The 22,658-nt window shown below is 42.5% G+C and overlaps 1 protein-coding gene across 1 annotated transcript; it reads right to left on the minus strand.

The window, feature by feature from the left end:
* Positions 1-2,543: 2,543 nt before the first annotated feature.
* oatx (organic anion transporter X) lies at positions 2,544-19,893 on the minus strand. The gene is made up of 10 exons (XM_061249784.1): positions 19,374-19,893; positions 18,187-18,290; positions 13,504-13,658; positions 12,878-13,046; positions 10,831-10,954; positions 10,360-10,475; positions 9,173-9,387; positions 7,619-7,727; positions 5,675-5,881; positions 2,544-4,322 (listed from the first exon to the last, which is right to left on the minus strand). Exons 1-10 carry the CDS (start codon positions 19,788-19,790, stop codon positions 4,220-4,222), a joined length of 1,719 nt encoding a protein of 572 aa, XP_061105768.1. The 5' UTR covers positions 19,791-19,893; the 3' UTR covers positions 2,544-4,219.
* Between the last annotated feature and the right edge of the window lie 2,765 nt (positions 19,894-22,658).

The following is a 22,658-nucleotide window of genomic DNA, read 5'->3' on the forward strand; positions in this document are numbered from 1 at the left end:
TATCATTTTACTCCGTGCTCTTAATGTCAACCAAGGCAATATGGTGGGAGATTGCTTCAAAGCCAGGCTGGATGAAGCAATGTTGGATGAATTTAGGAACTCTCAAAACTTTGTGGCATATAAATCATGGACCTGTGGGTCCACCTCTCCCCATCTGCCACGTCTAACTGACATGGCTTCAAACTGATTTTTGAAGGACCAAGGACGTTCCATTTACCTAATTCACGTTTTCTCGATTTCCTCGTCTTCACTGCTTTTTCTCGCCTTTCCCCGGGGGTGGAACTTGGAGTAGGAAAAGGAGCAAGGAAAAGAAAAAAGGTGGGAGGGGTTTCACCTTCTTTTTTTTTTTCTTCTCTCCCTTCCTAAAACCATCCGTTGCCTGAACAACATCAGGAAATTGCTACCCTCGGGGCTGGGCTGGGGTGGGGGGGCTTGGGGTGTGGTCTGCACCTGCTTCCCCTGAGCATTCATTACTCTCATTACATAACATAATGACAAGAACAGTCCCTTCTACTACAACTTCACTGTATTTACTTAGCACATTCCCTTAACAAGGGCCATTTTTACAGCTCTCATTTTACTTTGCAAAATGATCCATTTACACAGGTGGGTTTTCCACGAAATGGGTCAAGCAATTAAGTCGAGGGTCTAACAGCTTTCCATCTGGGAAGCGAGCCAAAGTACCCAGACCTCGCTGAACCCAGCGCGGCCACCATCTTAAAACTGCACGTAGCGCAGTGTTCTTCTCCACACGCTGTTGAGGTTCAAATGTGAAAGTCTCAAGACATTTTTGTATTTAATTTAAAAAAGTAACATATTACTATAAGCAATTGACTACTTTTTACATAAAAACTTGATCAAGGCTGTCTGAGATCAGAAGCAAAGACCCAACCAAAGTCCGCAGAAGAACTGTGGCAATTTCTCCAACATGCTTGGAACAACCTCCCTGCTGATTGTCTTAGCCAACACTGTCCTGCAGTTCTATATCTCAGAGAAGTGATGCAGTTTTAAAGGGTCGTCACAAAAAATATTGATTTGATTCAGTTTTTAACTATTCTGCCAAATGACTAAAATGTAATGTAAAATGTATAGTACGTTTATTTAGGACCTTTCATTGAATTATTTTTGAAAGAACGTTATCTGTACAGAATGTTATACCTGTGCCTAAGACTTCTGCGTAGTACTGTATATCCCCTGTCAGTCATTCTAATGTTCCACGCAGTGTAATTATGGGGCGTGTTTGCACGGGTCGGGGTTCCACTCCTTTTATTAGACACAGACTTCGCTCAGTACATCCACAGCTGTATAAACAGTTGTGTAATGATGATGATCTGAGTCTGACTGGCTGGAGGAATGTCAGAAAGCACACGGGGTGAAGTGGGGTTGAATGCTTCCCACACTCAACAGGTGTTTCATGGAGAGAGAACGCACAGTACAAAGGGTGCTTTAATGTAATAGTAATAATAGTACCAATAATACAATGGTAGTCGTAATAATACAAAACAAGATATGGTAATGGATGCATTGATGCCGCACTTAAAAAACGCGCTTAAAAAGTTAAGTGAGTGGGGCTTAGCTTCCTCAGTCCTGCTGGTTATCTGTGCTGGAGGTCTGCAGCTGAACTGCATCAACCACACCAGCTCTGCCTTGTCTCCTTTCTACCCCAAAGATAGGGCCCTTCTCTCTCACTTATGTTTCCACCTCCTATCTCCTTTCCTTGCTCCTTTTCCTGCTCCTAGCTCCGCCCATCGGGAGAGGTGAGAAAAAGAAGTGAGGACTGAGGAATGGAGAAAAGCGTGAATTTGGCAAATTCAATGTCCCGGCTTCTTTAAACACACAGGTCCACCCTCATTCTCATTAAATTACCAGTCTCATTTGGTAATTAAATTAAATTAAATTAATTTAACATATAATTGAACAAATTTGCTTTGGTCAGATGAGACCAAATTGAACATTTTGGTCAGATAAAGCATCGGTATGTTTGGAGTCAAAACTAAGATGCATAAAAGGAGATGTTCCTTATACCCACGGTGAAATATGGTAGCGATATTTTGGGGCTATTTTAATTCCACGGGCACTGGTTAATCAGGCAACTTTGCCTGACAATCTGGTTGCCTCTACCACAAGGCTGAGACTTGGCTGTAAGTGGACTTTCCAGCAAGACAATGACCCAAAGCATACCTCATAATCCACACAGAAATGGTTCTGGGAGAACAAAATCTATGTTCAGCAATGGCCGGTCCTCAATCCAATCGAAACCCTGTGGGCTGAACTGAAGAGGGCAGTTGATATGTGCAAACACAAGAATGTGAAGAATCTTGCAAGGTCCAAAATCCCTTCAAATGTTTTCCTTAACCTTGTCAAGCATTACAGGAAAAGACTCCATGTTGTTATCCTTGCCAGAGGTGGATGCACCAACTATGTACTAAACCCGGGGTACCAATAATGATGAAATTTAGATTTTGGTGGGTTCCATTGGTTCCACTGAAACATTTATAGTACAGTATTTTTCACAGTGAGGGGTGCCAATAATAATAATATAATTTATTATTTAATTTTTTTAATGGTACACAAATTTGATTGACAATAAACACAATGCTGGCTAAAACATTCTAAAAATATTTAAACATCCTCTTTCTAAAACAGTTAATTAAATTGCAGCAACCCAAGAGATAATATATTTTTAAAATCATTTAAAAATGTACACATCACATTTACAAAACTATGTAATGCATAACAGTTTGATTCGCCAGGGGAAGACTATCTAATACAAAAGAATATACCATATTAAATTGTCAACCTAAACAAAATTAAAAGCAAAATTTGTTTTGATTGAAATTAAAGTGAGACTTCGGAATTTTGTAAACTGTGAAATTAAACAAAAGCAACAGGAACATTTTCTTTAATAATTGCTGTATAAATATGTATATGCAGATTAATTTGTTATGCTGCATAACTAACTTCCCAGTTGGAGCATTTCTATAAAACGTCCTCCTTTATATCAGTTTGAAACCACTGCAGACAAAAAAAGTGCAGTGGTTTCAAACTGATATAAACATCTTGTTCACAACGTCAATGCTTCTGTAACTGCGACAGAGATGCAGGCATTATTCAGTATGAAGGTTGCAGGTCTTAAAGCTTGACATTGCAATCATAGTGAACTACACGTCACTGAGATTGATCTGTTGTTCTTCACCACAATGTGATATCATAGTTCAATAGTTCATAGTTCAAGGGGACCTCAACCACACTCCATGCATCCAACGAATGTTACAGAAAATTAATGTAAAATCTTTTGCTATTTAGGTTAGTTTAACTTGTGTCATAATTGTCTATATATGCCATTAATCATCTTATGAAACAAATCTGTTTAAAAGGTTTACTCTTTCACATTTTCTAGTGCTATGATCACTGGATTGTAACTTGAGATCCAAGGCGAACATACACACATCATTATTCCAGGTTTCCAGTACAACAGGCACAGAAACACATCAAAGCTGTCATCACAACGTAACCATGGGAACGGTTACCATGGAGCCAGGTAATTTGGAGAAATTGAGGAAGGGGTGCAACATACGGCAGGGGGTTATGATAAAGTTCAGGACACCTGTATTTAGTCTGCTGGAATTACTGTTTTTGCACAGAACATTAAGAATTACAGTGGCAAACAAAAAACAAACCAAATAAAAATAGATCCTTGTTGCAAGTCCAGTGACAACGAATGATTAATGCTAGCAGTACTAATAATATCATCCATCTGAACAACAACAGGGGAGCACACATAAATATTATGATATATAATATGTATAATTATAATATCATTATTATGTCATTCTTATGTATTATATATTTGACCTGTACTCCCCTGCAATTAAAAGGGTAGTCTCTCAACTGCTATAAACATCATGGCAGATAACTTGCACCAGAGGGCTCATTCTACAGCAAGCTCTACACGGGAGGAAAAAAACATAACATCTCATCTCCGCTCTCAGATGTGTGGCGCCACCCTGTGGTAGACACAGGGAACACAAGGCATTTCTGTGTTCTTCCCATGAAAAGCGGAAGCGAGGCATGCGTGTTCTGTCCTGTTGTGTGCTTGCTTGATTGTGTGGTGGGTATAGTGTGCTGGGTCGCACCATTGTTGAAGTCAGTGCATTGTCTGAAGGTGCGTCCAGTGTGTCTGTTGCAGGGCAAACGGTGCATCGAAGTCCGCAGTGTGTTAGAGAGCATCCAGGCCAGTGGATTTTCCATCCTCACCCTCCTTCATGTCCTGCAACGCTACTGTCTCCTTCATGGTCTGCGACGTCTGCTTCTGTGTCCCCCTGTGAGAGAAGAGACCTGCCATTTCAGGAGAGCTCAAATCCCATCCAATTTCAGTCAGATTCCATTTCCGTAGACCTCAAATCCCATCTGATATATCATACTGCACACATCTGCAGTCCTCTCAAGATTTTACATTGACATACACCCTAATTTACACTAAGAGTTCTAAGTGACTTGACTTTCCCCTACTTCTCTTCAGGTGTGTCTTAGAGCAACATTTCTACCTCTGCGGCACACTTCCCAGGTTTAAAGGATGTCACACCACTCACACAGTGACCAAAGATAAGACAGATAAGATACACTACACTTTAACCCCGTGGGGTAATGTGTCCTCTGCATTTGACCCATCCTAGTTATTTAGGAGCAGTGGCCAGCCATAGTGCAACACCCAGGGACCAACTCCAGTTCTGAGGCCAGTCTAAGAGTGTACCTAACCTGACAAGCATGCAACTCCACGCAGAGAGGATCTGACTGGCTGGGAATTGAACCCAGTCGTTAGCACTGTTGGCCAAATTCTTGAAAGGCAACAGTGCTAACCACTAGGCCACCTTGCCTAGTATGTATTACATACACTCACCGTGCACTTTATTAGGAAGATTTTTTTACTTTATTACACCTACTTATTCATGCGATTATCTAATCAGCCAATTGTGTGGCAGCAGTGCAATGCACACAATCAGATATGGGTCAGGAGCTTCAGTTAATGTTCACATCAACCATCAGAATGGGGAAAAAATGTGATCTAAGTGAATTTGACCATGGAATGATTGTTGGTGGCAGACAGGGTGGTTTGATTATCTCAGAAACTGTTGATCATCTGGGATTTTCACGCACACTAGTCCCTAGACTTTGGAAAGAATAACGCAAATAACCACTCATTACAACAATGGAATGCAGAAGACCATCTCTGAACACACAACGCATCATAACTCTAAGTGGATAGGCTACAGCAGTAGAAGTCTAATAAATACCTAATAAAGTGCTTACTGAGTGTACATTAATGTAACACACGAAAACCTGAATGTTCTTTTGGTGGTTCAACAAAGAATAGTGTTTCTTTGTTCAACCGGCACAGGATGCTTATCTGACGTATTGTAAATGGTAAATGGACTGCATTTATATAGCACTTTTATCCAAAGTGCTTTACAATTAATGCCTCCCATTCACACCAACTGCCATGCAAAGCATCAATCAGCTCGTCAGGAGCAATTGGGGGTTAGGTGTCTTGGTCAGGGACACTTTGACACACCCAGGGTGGGGGATCGAACGGCAACCCTCTGACTGCCGGATGACCGCTCTTAATACCCGAGTTAACATTGCCCTGATATTGTGATGTGTGAATGCGCTCTACCATTTCTCCTCCACGTCATCGATGGTCTCCGGCAGGGGCACGTTGAGGGTTTCGGGGAGGAAGAGGGAGATTACCCCGGCCACCACAGCTGACCCCCCGTACACGACACTGGGCAGCGTGGGCAGGAACTCGTCCAGAATCAGCACTGCTGGGGCAGCCATGGAGCCCACCCTTGCCATGGTGGAGCTAAACCCCATACCTGTCTGCCTGTGGGAGGAGAGAGGCGGAGGAGAGGGGGGAGAGAGAGAGGAGGGAGAGTGATGGGGGAGAGAGAGGTGAGAGGTGAGAGGGGGGCAGAGACGGGGAGAGAGGGAGGGAGAGAGAGTGACAGTTATTGTTAATATTGTTTATATTGTTAATCTCCAAAGTTGTGTACACTGGGAAATCAGCCGTTCACATGTCTCAGACGCAGCACAGAGACGGAACTAATGTGATTCTAGTGCTGAAAACATTTACATTGCTGTGCACTGAAGCATGAGCACGTGTTCCACAAGTTCATCTGCATACAGTACATTGACATTATACGGACTCAAAATGTGTTAATACACTGATGTGTTAATATACTATGTTCAGATTTACAATTTTTTTTACTCTTTTCATGTTGCCTTTTTTTGTTTGTTGTTGCTCAACAAGCTTTGGCAATACAAATGTGCTAATTTGTCATCCCAATGAAGCATTCTGAATTGCATTTGTAGAATGAGAAAGAGAGAGATAGAGAGAGAGAGAGAGAGAGAGAGAGAGAGAGAGACTGACTTTTAAAAGCTTTTCATTCTACATTTGAAAAAGAAAATATTATTTCCAAAGAAGAATAAAAAAGGGGGAGATAAAACAGGGAAAGCTACTGACAAAACTAACGAACTGACCACTTTTTGGTTAAATGACACATTTTGATTCCGTATAATGTCAATGTACTGTATGCAGATGAACTTGTGGAACACGTACTCATGGTTCAGTGCACAGCTATGTAAATGTTTTCAGCACTAGAATCACATTAGTTCTGTGCTGCGTCTGAGACATGTGAACTTTGGAGATTGGGGGGGGGGGGCAGGGTCAGTAGGTAATCGGGTCACACCCAGGCCCTTGGAGATGAAAGAGAGAAGGGGGAGTGAGAGGGTTCAGAGGGCATCGTTAAGCTCCAGTGGTTACTTATTCACTGTGCAGACACAGTTAGAAGCGGATGTTGTCTGTTTACACAATATCCTTTAACGCAGCTGTTTATGAAAGAGAATGATGTCAGCACCTTTGTCATGCCACTACATTCTCACTGGGTTGATACCCTATAGATACCCCAGACCAGCAATACATTTCTACCTTTTTTTGGAACTCATTAGCTCCCAAATAGAATATTATTGTACCTTCTGGGTACATTTGGGAAATGTGTTCCTTAAAGGAGTAACATGGTGGCTGGTCACTTTCTAGGTTTTTATATGCAATTTGCACAAGAGGACATTGAAGAAACTACAGTATTTTAAATATGTTAGTTCTTTAGTTTTGGAGAAGTAAGCATTTTAAATTTATCGTCCTATTTTCAAGTGGTTGAATGTTCTCGTAGAGCATCACACAAGGATAACCCCTCCCCTATATCTCCTGACCCACAGTTTACGCCGCTGGCCCACAGGAAAGTGGGGGCATATCATAGCTAATTGACAGTTCTCATTACCACGCCCAGCAGTTTGGGCGAACTTTCATAGTGGGAAATTTAGGCTAAAATATATTTAAATAACTGAATAATAAAATAATTATGTACATTTTGTTTTATTGCTGCCTTAACTGGCAAGTGTCACATTCAACCACCATGTTACTCCTTTAAAGAACAAATATGTACCTCCACTATGCCTTCATTTCTGAGTGCTTTTAATCCCAGGTGGACTGCAGCAGCTGGCATTGTGGTACGGCATAGAGTGTTTGTGCTATCACAGCAGCGAGCGTGCAGTAGAGGGGTACCTGATGACAGTGGGGTACAGCTCTCCTGTGAACAGGTACACACAGGTGAAGGAGGCCGAGGTGAGCCCTTTCCCCAAAACAGCAAAAGTGGTCCGGAGGGTCTGCATATCTGCACAGGGGATCAAACAAATGTTCGACAGTCATCAAACCCGTAGGATTTTATTCACTTGGATGTTTACTTATTGTTGTTGCTGTCTTGGCCAGGTCTTGTATAATATCTCAGGAGACTTTCTGGTTAAATAAAAAATAGAAAATGAGGGTGAAGATGACAGTGGCAGATCAGACTGGTTGCCTTGGTGACGCGGAAGGTGCGGGAGGTACAAATGCTTGTCGCTGGGGCGGTACCCTATAGGTACATAAAATTATACATCCTAGCCAGCAGTATATCATTAATTTCGACCTAATTTGTACAAATTTGTAATGAGATTTCTCTACTAATTAGAGAACATTACGGTACTTTCTGGGTACATTTGGAAAATTCCTTAAAGAACAAAAATTTCAGAGAGTGCCCAGCTAAACCACACTTTGAGAGTCACATACTTTCGAACTTGCACTGCGCTGCAGCATAAAGAGCGTAGCGCTCCTGGCTCTGAGAGTGACTCACACTGCGTAAAGAGCGTAGCGCTCCTGGCTCTGAGAGTGACTCACACTGTGTAAAGAGCGTAGCGCTCCTGGCTCTGCGAGTGACTCACACTGCGTAAAGAGCGTAGCGCTCCTGGCTCTGAGAGTGACTCACACTGTGGCGTAAAGAGCGTAGCGCTCCTGGCTCTGACAGTGACTCACACTGTGTAAAGAGCGTAGCGCTCCTGGCTCTGAGAGTGACTCACACTGTGTAAAGAGCGTACCGCTCCTGGCTCTGAGAGTGACTCACACTGTGTAAAGAGCGTAGCGCTCCTGGCTCTGAGAGTGACTCACACTGTGTAAAGAGCGTAGCGCTCCTGGCTCTGAGAGTGACTCACACTGTGTAAAGAGTGTAGCGCTCCTGGCTTTGAGAGTGACTCACACTGTGTAAAGAGCGTAGCGCTCCTGGCTCCGAGAGTGACTCACACTGTGTAAAGAGCGTAGCGCTCCTGGCTCTGAGAGTGACTCACACTGTGTAAAGAGTGTAGCGCTCCTGGCTCTGAGAGTGACTCACACTGTGTAAAGAGCGTAGCGCTCCTGGCTCTGAGAGTGACTCACACTGTGTAAAGAGCGTAGCGGTCCTGGCTCTGAGAGTGACTCACACTGTGTAAAGAGCATAGCGCTCCTGGCTCTGAGAGTGACTCACACTGTGTGAAGAGCGTAGCGCTCCTGGCTCTGAGAGTGACTCACACTGTGTAAAGAGCGTAGCGCTCCTGGCTCTGAGAGTGACTCACACTGTGGTGTAAAGAGCGTAGCGGTCCTGGCTCTGAGAGTGACTTACACTGTGGTGTAAAGAGCGTAGCGGTCCTGGCTCTGAGAGTGACTCACACTGTGGTGTAAAGAGCGTAGCGCTCCTGGCTCTGAGAGTGACTCACACTGTGGCGTAAAGAGCATAGCGAGAGTGAAAATGGCGAGGGCGCAACGCTGCCTGACCGGAGGGGACGAAGATGTTGGCGAAGATGGCAGCGGCGGAGAGCAGCAGGCAGCCGGCCTGGGAGATGGGCCGGCCCAGGAAGCTGAGGGAGGTCATGGCCAGCAGCTTGGCAGGGATGTCCACCGCCCCGAAGATCACCTGGATCAGGTAGATGCTGACGCCAAACTTCTGCAGGTCCATGGCCAGGCCGTAGTAAGCAAAGCTGGTGGAGAACCTGGTGGAGGTAGTTAAAACATCTTTAAATCTTTAAATATTTTGCTCAAAGCAAGCCAAAACAAATACAAAGACAGGTTAGGCTACTTGGGGGGGGGGGGGGTGTCATTAATAGGGTGTTACTGCAAAAGAGTATGTGTGCTCAGTCAACTTACCCTGTATAAATAAAGGTTAATAAGTAAAATAAAATAATAATAAAAATCTATGTTATGTGTAATTTGAAATACCAAAAATGTGATGCATTATGTATTGTTTAAGGGTGTATATCACGGGAAGTGGGGAAGCAATTGCAGACCATCATGGAGTATCCTGGAGGCAAAGCATGCGTCTTTATTTAAAAGTGACTAAAATGACAGTTCCCCACTCTCCCTCCTGTTATGCCTTGATGGGGTGTTAACAATCCTCCAGATGACCTTACACCATGTACATATCTATCCTCTGTTCTACATGATGAATGATTGACTTTGCTGGTGTTAAAATATGAGTGAGTGTGAAGGTCAGCTCTGTCAATCAATGGTCACAGTTAACAGCATAGGGTTATCTGAGAGGGGGGCATGAGACAGACAGGGTGTGTGCGTGTGAGACAGAGAGAAAGACAATGGCTCCCTATAGACACATACTTATATAGTGCACTATTTAGGGGTCCGGCCATTTTGTAGGGTGTCCTAATTTTCGGTATCAAATTTGACACCCTAAATAGTTCAGTCAATATTCCCCACAAAGGACCTCAAATTGTAGAAATGATGCACAATACTTTTGTTGTCAGGATGGCGAAGTCTGAAACTGCTGGCAGAACATGCTCACGCCAACAAAAACAGCAACCACTACTTTTTTGTTGAATTGATTTTGAGTTATTAATTATTTATTAAATACACGATGATAATACACAACAAGCCAGGAAAACCCTTGTTCGATAAGAGTGTGTGTGTGAGAGAGAAAGGGAGTGTGTGAAACAGAGAGACGGAGGCCTCACCAAACGAACATGAGGCAGACAGAGATCTTCCTCATCACTCGGGTGCGCAGTAGGTCATACATGGTGTAGATGGACTTGCTGGACTGAATCTCCTTCTGCATGTTAGATTCCAGCACCTACATACACACACACAGCAATAAACACATTACTGCATATCACAAACAGCGTAGAGGAATCTGTGTATCTGCTGTTCTGCTTGTCCCTGCAAAATCAGGACGGTTAATGTTAGCTGAGCTTCTGTTTACATATATCTATTCTCAGTCCAACCTATCCCCAGATCTATCCCTCCCTCCGTCTCTTCCTCTCTCTCTCTCTTCATAGTGTGTTCTTTGCACATGGAATAGGTTGATAGAATGGAATTCATTTTTTACATACATTTTTTTTTACATGTTTTTTGTTTTATTTGTTTATGTACTGTCATTGGTATTTGGGGAGTGTAAATAAAGGATGGTTAGATTCTCTCTCTCTCACCTCCAGGGTGATCTTGTCGACCATCTCCGGTTTTCCGTTGATGCGAGCCACTCGGTGGATTTGTTTGAGCGCATCCTCTGACCTGCGGTTCAGAATCAGCCAGCGGGCCGACTCTGAGAACCACCTGGAGACGGGGAGAGAGACGGGTCCACGGTGTGAGCCCAGCCAGTACGCGGTGCCTGATTGTGCATGCGATCGTCTGATGCAGGATCTCATTTCATGCCACAAAATAAGAATGCTTTCAAAAATAGAAATGTAAATAGTTTATTATTCAATTAACAAAATGCATGAACAGAAGAAGTGAATGAACAGAAGAAAAATCAAAATCCAATATTTGGCGCGACCACCCTTTGCCTTCAAAATAGCATCAATTCTTCCAGGTATACTTGCACACAGTTTTTGAAGGCACTTGGCAGGTAGGCTGCTCCAAACATCTTGGACAACTAGCTTTGAGGCTGCCTGAACTAGATTTAGGCAGCCTCAAATGCTTCTGTCTCTTCATGTAATCCCAGACAGACTCGATGATGCTGAGGTCAGGGCTCTGTGACGGCCATACCATCAGTTCCAGGACTCCTTGTTCTTCTTTACACTGAAGATAGTTCTTAATGACATTGGCTGTATGTTTGGGGTCGTTGTCCTGCTGTAGATTAAATTTGGGTCCAATCAGATGTCTCCCTGATGGTATTGCATGATGGATAAGTATCTGCCTGTACTTTAATTCTGACCAAATCACCCAACTCCATTTGCAGAAATGCAGCCCCAAACTTGCAAGGAACCTCCACCATGCTTCACTGTTGCCTGCAGACACTCATTCTTGTACCGCTTCACATTTTGATTCATCAGTCCAGAGAACCTGCTGCCATTGTTCTGCACCCCAGTTCCTGTGTTTTCGTGCATAGTTGAGTCACTTGGTCTTGTTTCCACGTCGGAGGTATGGCTTTTTGGCCACAATTCTTCCATGAAGACCACTTCTGACCAGACTTCTCCATACAGTAGATGGGTGTACCTGGGTCCCACTGGTTTCTGTCAATTCTGAGCTGATGGCATCTTCCGATTGCGAAGGGAAGTAAGCATGATGTTGCTTACTCCCAGGCAATCACGTTGCCCGTTTCTTTGTGCTTCTTCAATAGAGCTTGGACAGCACATCTGGAAACCCCTGTCTGCCTTGAAATTTCTGCCTGGGAGAGACCTTGCTGATGCAGTATAACTACCGTGTCTTGCTGCTGTGCTCAGTCTTGCCATGGTGTATGACTTCTGACATTAAACTGTCTTCATCAACCTCACCTTGGAAGCAGAGTTTGGCTGTTCCTCACCCAGTTTTAACCCTCCTATACAGCCTTTTCTGTTTCAATTAATGGTTGTGTTTCAACCTACATATTAAATTGATGATCATTAGCTCCTGTTTGGTATAATTGGTGAATCACACACCTGACTATATGCCTACAAAATCCCTTTATGCAAGTGTACCTAGAAGAACTGATGCTGGTTTGAAGGCAAAGAGTGGTCACACCAAATATTGATTTGATTTAGATTTTTCTTCTGTTAGCTCACTTTGCATTTTGTTAATTGATAAAAATAAACTATTAACATTTCTATTTTTGAAAGCAGTCTTACTTTACAGCATTTTTTCATACCTGCCTAAAACTTTTGCACAGTACTGTATATGGATGACATGATACGAAAGATGCAAGACAATATGTGCAGGGGAGGAAAGAAACCCTGAGGGGCTTGTAAGAGTCCTCCTCCACCCCAAAATTATAAACATGCATTTTACACAAATAAAAGAAGAGCAAAGAAAAACAAAAGGAACACAGAAATTTGTAGCAAATATTAAACGTAATACATATTATTACTATACTATAACTATTGTATGAAAAAAGACAGTTATAGTAACGATTGCTCAGGGACACTTTGACACACCCAGGCCGGGGGATCGAACCGGCAACCCACCGACTGCCAGACGACCACTCTTACCCCCTGAATTAGGAGATGGGAGACTGATAATAATGAAAATAATGAAAATAATGAAGATAATTAGCATCCTCACCAGCTGTACAGGAAGCAGATGAAGTAGGGGGCGCACACAGCCACCTGCAGCTTGCGCCAGTCTCGGAGCTGGTACGCCACGCCCGCCAGGATCATCTGTCCGAACGTGAAGAAGAAGGAGGACAAGGTGCCCACGACAGTGCGGGACTTGGTGGGGATCCACTCCACCTCTGTGGGCAAAGAACCGTGTTAGATCAGAGGTGGGCAATAGGGTGTTTTGGGTTTTCATGCCAACTTCTGGCTTTAACAATAGGCACAATAGGTAATATTTTTTTGTTAAAACATTGTTATGAGACCATTGTAAATCCCTTCCTATCATTGAAAAAATGTTGACTCACCATCTGCCTGTGTTTATAATCCTTAAATTCAGGTTTCGAAATATACAGTCGGTGGACCGACACATAGCTGTACAATAATTCAAGCTCATTGGTTGAAAATTGGTTGTAACAGCCAATGGCGTGGGGAGAGGGAGGGTTTAACATCGGCGTGTTCAAGGTGGAGGGATACACAGTGTTGTGGTTTGAGGGTGTTTGTTGCTGCAATTCCTCTTTTGACTGTTAGAAGTCCAAAATTACCTATTTTACCTTTGACCACACTATGTGACTTTGAGGGCAAGTGGAAACTCACTGAGGGAGACCGAGTTGAGGATCACCCCGGACACGGCCATGCCTGTGAGGAAGCGTAAGATGCAGTAGGTCAGGTAGGAGTTGGTGAAGGCCGTACAGGTCCCCAGGGTAGCCAGCTGGAAGTAGGACCAGATCAGCAGAGCCCGACGCCCAAACCTACAGGACAACAAGAGGTATTGTCATCAACCGACTGTCAATAAACACAAATTACTGTTAAAAAGTAACGCCCTTGTTTAATATTCAACACAACAAAATTCGAGACCTTAGTGAGTGTCATAAGTCTGTTGTTACGAGGGCACTAAATATATGTGTGAAGTTTAACACAAAATACTGTTTAAAAGTAACACCCTTGTTTAAGATTTCAACAATCAGTTGAAACTTCTGACTCATCCAACATGTAAAATTAACTAATTTGTTAATTATTATAAAAATATATTTTTAAAATCGCCAAATGTACTCGTTAGTTAGAGGGTAAATTAGTGTGTTGTTGGAAGAACTGCTAAGCAGCATGATATTAATGTCAAAAGATTCATGGTTTCTTTGTAGAGAGAACAAAATTCATATGTTTGGAGGTATTTCAGCTCAGCCTATTAATACCTCTACAAAATGGCAATTTACTCAGAGGTAATGGTTATAAAGGTAATAATTGTTATGTCCAGTATTGGAATCTCCATCTTCAAAATGAAATATTACACTATGATAAGACCAGTCCTCCTCTTGAAACTGGAGCCCCACAATAATGTAAATTCATGATATTACATTACATTTATTACATTACATTGCTTTTATCCAAAGCAACCTACAATAAGTAGGTCATTCAACTACAGAAGTCTAGTAAAATAGGTCAAGTCCGTAAGTATGTCAATACTTATGTATATATATATATATATATATATATATATATATATATATATATATATATACACACACACACACACAGCGGGTAAAATAAGTATTGAACACGTCACCATTTTTCTCAGTAAATATATTTCTAAAGGTGCTACTGACATGGAATTTGAACCAGATGTCGGTAACAACCCATGCAACCCACACAAGAAATCAAACCTTAGATGTCCATAAATTAAGTTATGTGTAATAAAATGGAATGACACAGGGAAAAAGTATTGAACACACTTAGTTAAATTTATTTAATACTTTGTACAAAAGCCTTTGTTGGTAATAACAGCTTCAAGACGCCTCCTGTATGGAGAAACTAGTTGCATGCATTGCTCAGGTGTGAATTTGGCCCATTCTTCCACACAAACAGTCTTCAAATCTTGAAGGTTCCGTGGGCCTCTTCTATGAACTCTAATCTTTAGTTCTTTCCATAGATTTTCTATTGGATTCAAGTCAGGTGATTGGCTGGGCCATTCTAGCAGCTTTATTTTCTTTATCTGAAACCAAGTGAGGGGCGGCACGGATGGTGCAGTGGGTAGCACTGCCGCCTCACAGCAAGGAGGTCCTGGGTTCGAATCCCCGTCGGCCGGGGCCTCTCTGTGCGGAGTTTGCATGTTCTCCCCGTGTCTGCGTGGGTTTCCTCCGGGTACTCTGGTTTCCTCCCACAGTCCAAAGACATGCACGTTAGGCCGATTGGAGAGTCTAAATTGCCCGTAGGCATGAGTGTGTGAGTGAATGGTGCGTGTGCCCTGTGATGGACTGGCGACCTGTCCAGGGTGTATTCCTGCCTTTCGCCCAATGTATGCTGGGATAGGCTCCAGCCCCCCTGCGACCCTGATCAGGATAAGCGGGTTCAGATAATGGATGGATGGATGGATGAAACCAAGTGAGAGTTTGCTTGGCTGTGTGTTTGGGATCATTGTCTTGCTGAAATGTCCACCCTCGTTTCATCTTCATCATCCTGGTAGATGGCAGCAGATTTTTATCAAGAATGTCTCGGTACATTTTTCCATTCATCCTTCCTTTAATTACATGAAGTTTGCCAGTGCCGTATGCTGAAAAACAGCCCCACACCATGATGTTCCCACCTCCAAACTTCACTGTTGGTATGGTGTTTTTGGGGTGATGTGCTGTGCCATTTGACCTCCAGACATGGTGTGTATTATGGCATCCAAAGAGTTCAATTTTGGTCTCATCTGACCAGAGTATATTCTCCCAGTTTTTCGCAGGCTTGTCTAAATGTTGTGCAGCAAACTTTAAATGAGCTTCAACATGTTTTTTCTTCAGCAATGGAGTCTTGCGTGGTGAGCGTGCATACAGGCCATGGCTGTTGAGTGTGTTACTTATTGTTTTCTTTGAAACAATTGTACCTGCTAATTCCAGGTCTTTCTGGAGCTCTCCACAAGTGGTCCTTGGCTCTTGGACAACTCTTCTGATAATTCTTTTGACTCCTCTGTCAGAAATCTTGCGAGGAGCACCTGGTCATGGCCGGTTTATGGTGAAATGATGTTGTTTCCACTTCCGGATTATGGCCCCAACAGTGCTCACTGGAACATTCAGAAGTTTAGATATCCTTCTGTAACCAATGCCATTTGTATGTTTTGCAACAATAAGGTTGCGAAGGTCTTGAGAGAGTTCTTTGCTTTTACCCATCATGAGATGTTTCTTGTGTGACACCTTGGCAATGAGACACGTTTTTATAAGCCATCAGTTGGGACCGCACCAGCTGATATTAATTTGCACTGACAAGGGGCAGGATTGCTTTCTGATTACTGATAGACTTCAGCTGTTGTCTTGGCTTTTGGTGCCTTTTTGCACCTCCATTTCTTCATGTGTTCAATACTTTTTCCCTGTGTCATTCCATTTTATTACACATAACTTAATTTATGGACATCTAAGGTTTGATTTCTTTGCATGTGTGGGCTGCATGGGTTGTTACCGACATCTGGTTAACATTTCATGTCAGTAGCACCTTTAGAAATATATTTACTGAGAAAAATGGTGATGTGTTCAATACTTATTTTACCCGCTGTATATATATATATATATATATATATATATATATATATATATATACAGTAGATAAAGTCAGCACTAAAGCACCAAGATAAATACTAATGCAAGTGTGACATTCCTAGATTACAATACAAAGTCCAACAACAGGGTTAGAAGATAAAGACAGGTGATAATAGACTAGGGCCCTTCCACAGAGGAGCTAGTCAAGGTACACTCTATTGGCTGTGGCAATTAGAACCAATTTTCAACCAATGATCTTGAATTATTGTACAGCTGGACAATGGTTTGCATAGTACCAGGATTTGTTGTGGCTACAAGGTAAAGGGTAAATGGTAAATGGTAGGCATTTATATAGCGCCTTTATCCAAAGCACTGTACAATTGATGCTTCTCATTAAAATCTATTTAGGTTGGTATTGCACACCAAGCATGAAGACACTAGGAAATGTGTTCACCTAAGGATATTGTGGGTTCAATGCAGCTTTCAGTCAAATTTTAAATGTTTACATTATTCTCTGATAACATGATAATGCTCATTAGATAATGCTTGGGGTTAGATCATTTATATTTTCATTTTCATTTTCATTTCATTTTCAAGTTAAAATATGTTTGTCGCTCAGCAACTATTTGGTTAGATTTATGACCTATTTAATAGCTCAAAGCCAGCATGCAGTTTAGCAGTTGCCTTTAGCAACTGACTTAAAGGAGAGTGCATGAGTGCACTATAGCCTCATAAAAACCTGTTCCTAGATTCTGCAACTCACCTCCCTCACCTCCCCCAATTTCCAAAAATATGGTTTAATGATTAATGAGTAATAATGGTGCAGTACCTACATCACATATATGTGCATGCTGAATATACTCTATTTAACATGCAATTCTACGCTCCGGTTCAATGTACGTTTCAGAACATATAATCAAAATAAAAAATAAATAAGAGAGATGAAGGGACAAGAAGAGGGAGGGAGGGAGGGAGGGAGAGAGAGGGGTGCAAGTGAGGAGACAGAGGAGACAGAAAGGTATAGGTATCAGTCCTGCATGTTATAGTTACACACATTTAATTTGCCTTTGCAGCTAAGAAGCAACACAAATATGTTTCACTAAGTAAGGTTGTGCATAGTAAATAATGAAGGAAACCACAGAGAGATTAATGTTAAGTACTGGAAATACAGTCTCCGGCATTTGGAGAATGTTAATCCAGTACCAATATAACTGTTCTCCCAGATCAGTACATACAGGTTGGGATGCTAGGGTTTTTATACATTTGGAGAGCAGAATCTGATTTGTGGGCATAATCAAGCTGTAGGGTCCAGGACAACAAAGTTAGAGACTATTGATCAGGTTGATATAACATGCCAATCACTTCATGAAAGGTATGTAGGAATCTACAGAGCATTTCTATAATACATTTTCACGTTATAGACTGAAACTGTTCTCTCATATTGTCTGTTGTTACAGTATGGCTATCCTTTTAATCAATAAAATAATTGCGTTGTTGTACTCTTAGAAATAAAGTGGTGGTACATTTTTGTTCATCAAGGATCAAATTTCACAAATGTACCCTGAAAGTGCAGTCATGTTCTCATTTGGTACAAGTGAACAAAGCAAAAAATGTACAAATTAATGATATATTAATTACCTATCGGGTACCGCCCCACCTTTTTAGGCACTTTTCATACCTTTATTTCTGAAAGTGTACATAAAGATATATGGGTTCTGTAAGACTGAAGGGAGGGGGGGGGGGGGGGAGAGATGGCAGGAGGGAGGCTTACTTGTCCGACAGTCCCCCGAAAATGATGGCTCCAGCGAGGACACCCCCCATGTAAATGGTCTGGCTCATCTGTTTGAGGGGACGGAGCGTACACACCAGGTTCCACTGCGGAGCACACATCATGGTAAATCTTTTAGCATGGGCTCACTACTTCCCTTACAGTTCAGTGCGGCTGTGCAGAAGCACATTCAGTACATACAAGTCAGCGCAAACCTTAGTACAGCTCTCAGTTATTACCAAGCCTTAATGCATTTATATCTCATCATTGAATAGGTATTAAGTGTTGTGAACTTTTGAGTTCTGGACTCACAATATGAACAGTACATTTAGTGTCAGCCAAATGTATTGGTACCCTTGATAAAGATGAGCAGATGAAACAAATAACACACATAATAAGCTATATTGAATACTCAGAAATGAAGGAATTATATTATTTTTTGGCAAGCACAATTGCTACAAATGTTTTTTCTAGTAATTTTATTTTCCCAAAAAATAGGTTTCAACATTTTTGGAACCCCTATTTACAATCATTGTACACAACACCACTATTCTTGTAAAACACACCAAGAAACCATAAAACATCTTCTGTTGTATTTTATGAACTTGCTAAGAGGGATTTTTCTTTCAGGATCTCTCATCTTTTGCTTTGCACCACACATTTTCAATCAGGTTGAAGTCGGATATATCCAATGCAACACAGTAATCACTTAACCATGATTTTGAGGATCACTGACTTGGAAATGTCAAATAGTTTTTGGGATGTTTGTTATGTATGTGATAGAATTTCCCCCTTTTTGTATCCAATGTGAAAGCTATTCACTTGATTGTAGTTGAATGTATAAACCAGCCATTCGTCCCCATTCAACATCACTGATGTCTCTATTTCATCATAAAGTTCTGATATAATTATGCGGACACCTTGCACCCCCAACCGCCCAAAAAAGAAAGGAAAAAAAACATCCCCAAAAAATCCGAGCTAGTCTACATCAGAATCTCACATTACTACCGTTATTTAATTGAATTAGCCAATCGTGTGTTGAATCGATTAATTAATGCGATTGCAAGGGTGTTTGGGAACCACCGGAGTAGGCTATGTGTTCTGGAATGAGGGCACCTTGTAGGTCCTTCGCCCACCACCCTTTCTGTTGTCACAGTCAACTGATGTCAGCAAAGGAACGGGCCACTTACCTCTGAGACTATGGTCGCATCAAATTCAGTCCTGTCATAGGTCCAACCGTCCTGGCACGTCTCCGTTTCTGCTTCCGTGAAATTGACGTGCGTACGAACGGCGCTCATATTGGCCATTACAAGGTGCCACTGCGCCTTTCTGAATCTTCTGCACTTTGACGGCTTGGAGTTAGTGTCCATTGGGATATAAGCCTGGAGCATCTCTGGAGCATCAACCTCCAACACGGAAATATTCTGGTCGAGAGCCCAAGAGGTCCCGTTGGGCACATAACAGTGATGTCCCGGAATACCGGCTGTGAAGTTATTCAGAAGATTCTGGCTGGCCATGAGAAGACCCGGTATTGACAGCAAAGTGACATGAATAATTTGAAAGAGTCCAACGCCACCAATTTGATCTAGGATATCAGAAAACCCCATCTTAGATTCACCGGAGAAGAGTGCGAGGACTCTGAAGGAACAGCGTGGAAGCGCGAAAGAAAATAAACTTTCCACAGCTGTACACGAAGTTTGTTGACTCTGGAATAACGCGAAGTCCAAGTGTCCCTTCAGTCTTTGCTTGTAAGGCAAAAAAGTGCTCGGCGAGCCGTGCGCAATGACAACAAATCCGTCACTCGCAGCAGGAGTTCATTTTCCACTGCCCTGCTAAGTACTTTTTAGCAATGACTTGTACAAGCCTTTTCTTCCTGTTATATGGTATTTAAGTTGTCCATGTTGCAAACAATGATTGAAAGGGTGTTAATGGTTGTGAGATAACTACCAGAGTGTCCCTTTTTGAAGACCAGCCCAGCCGGTCCATGTTTCACCGAAACAAATTTCGTTTCATGGGCCTAATAACAAGGGCGGTACGGTACGCATATCAGGGGCGTATTTATAAATTATTTGCGCCGCACACTTAGGGACCGTGTTAACTGCAGATATGTTTGGAAAAATCTAACACCTCGCCCATGTCGTTGCGAATGACAATTCGTTATTATAGTCATCATTCGGCAGTCTTGTCATAATTCCACAAACACTAAATCCTTCAGTGGATTTTAATCATAACTGGGAGCACCATGCGAGATGCAGGTGACAGGTAGCAGAATCTTTCTGATGTTATACCTTCCACTGAAACCTTTTCCTCCTAACATTTTAAAGAGTGATGTAGTTGCAATGTGGAGGTAATTATTTTTTACTTCTATAACCAGGTTGTCTGATTGCTGAACATAGCATAGCCATGAGTTCTTCCACCTTTTTATGTTATATTCCTTCAGCTTTCTATCAATAGTTCGACATTGTTTATTGTTATAGTGTTTTATTGGCAGCTGTCACGCACAAGAAAAGACGACCGGGGCCTCCCCCAGGTCAGCAATCTTGCAGGGTTTATTGACCACTACAACCCTACAAAACCAACCCGAGGTCCATTGTTACTCTATTTAATATGGCACAATAAAATAAACACATTTTAAACGGTTTAAAGGTTTATTGATTCTCTAAAACGTTTACTAACTTTCTCCAGTAGGCCTATTCATGACCAAAAAAATATACAGTATCACAATGAGCTCAGATAGGCAGGCACATTTACAGTATTCTGAAATAATGTCATTATTTATAATTGTGTATATAATATATATATATATATATATATATATATATATATATATATATATATACTATATATATATACTGACTCTGCATCTGCCACCCTCCTTTCATCTCTCTCCTCCGCCTTTGACTCTCTCTGTCCCCCTGTCTCAAAGCCACCTCGCACATCCCCTCCCAGTCCTTGGATATCTGACACCCTCCATACCTCCAGGACCAGCCTCCGCGCAGCGGAGAGGAAATGAGGAAAATCCAGAGACCCTTCAGACCTCACAATTTACCAGTCTCTCCTGGCGGCATTCTCTTCTGCTGTCACTGCCGCCAAAGCAAAATACTATCAGACACAAATTCAGAACTCTGCTTCTAACCCCCGGAAACTGTTTTCCATTTTCTCCTCTCTCCTCAACGCACCACCTCCTCCACCTCAGTCCTCCTTCGCTGCTGATCACTTTGCTGACTGATGGCTCAGTCCTAGGCCTGCTTCTTTTTTCTCTTTACACTTGTTCCCTTGGCCCTGTGATCACTGCACATGGGCTATCCTACCACTGCTATGTGGATGATACCCAACTCTTCATCTCGTTCCCACTGTCTGATACACAGGTTTCTGCCCGTATCTCTGCTTGCCTGAGTGACATCCAGAACTGGATGGACAACCACTATCTAAAGCTCAACCCAGGCAAGACTGAAATGATATTCATTCCTGCTAATACCTCTCCCCACCTGGATCTCTCTATTTCCCTCGGGGATACCACACTCAAGCCATCACCCAGTGAAAGGAACTTCGGCGTGGTGATGGACAGCAGACTGTCCCCTTCCGAGAACATTGCGGCGGTGACCCGGTCATGCAGGTTCTTCCTATACGACATACGGAGAATCTGCCCCTTTCTCACCCCCTACTCGACCCAGCTCCTGGTCCAATTCCTGCAATTCCCTCTTGGCTGGCCTCCCAGCATCCGCCATCAGACCCCTCCAACTTATCCAGAATGCAGCAGCTCGTCTGGTCTTCAACCTTCCCAAATACTCACACGTTACCCCCCTGCTTACTTCCCTCCACTGGCTGCCTGTCATGGCTCGCATCAAATTCAAAACATTGGTGCTAGCCTTCCAAGCAGTTAAGGGGTCTTCCCCAGCTTACCTACAAAAAATCATCAGACCCTACACCCCTGCCAGACCTCTTCGTTCAGCCTCCACAGGCCGCTTGGCACCTCCCCCTCTCCGAACCTCCACCTCACGCTCACGACTACTGTCTGTTCTGGCTCCACGGTGGTGGAACGAACACCCCGTTGAGGTCAGAACTGTAGAATCTCTCCCCACCTTCAAGTGCAAACTGAAGACGCACCTCTTCAAGCAGCACCTCTCCCCATCCCTCCCTACCTCCATGTGAACCTTAATTGTTGTCTTTGTGATTTACGTAGTGTTTCGGTATTTTTAGTTGGCTAGGTAAGCAGTAAGCAGATAGTTAAGTTTGGTCACTTTTGCTTTGTTGTTTGTTTGTTTATTTGTTGATAAAAAAAAAAAAATGAAAAAAAAAATAGGCCCTGGTCCTTATCTTTGTTGTATGGGTAGCAATTGAAATTGTACTTCCCTCTAGGGTCTTTCAGCGCACTTACCCCTGGTTATGGGTATGCACTTTGTTGTACGTCGCTCTGGATAAGAGCGTCTGCCAAATGCCAATAATGTAATGTAATATAATATATTATCTATAAT

The sequence above is a fragment of the Conger conger genome, chromosome 7 (genome assembly GCF_963514075.1).
Source record: "Conger conger chromosome 7, fConCon1.1, whole genome shotgun sequence".
NCBI lineage: Eukaryota > Metazoa > Chordata > Actinopteri > Anguilliformes > Congridae > Conger > Conger conger.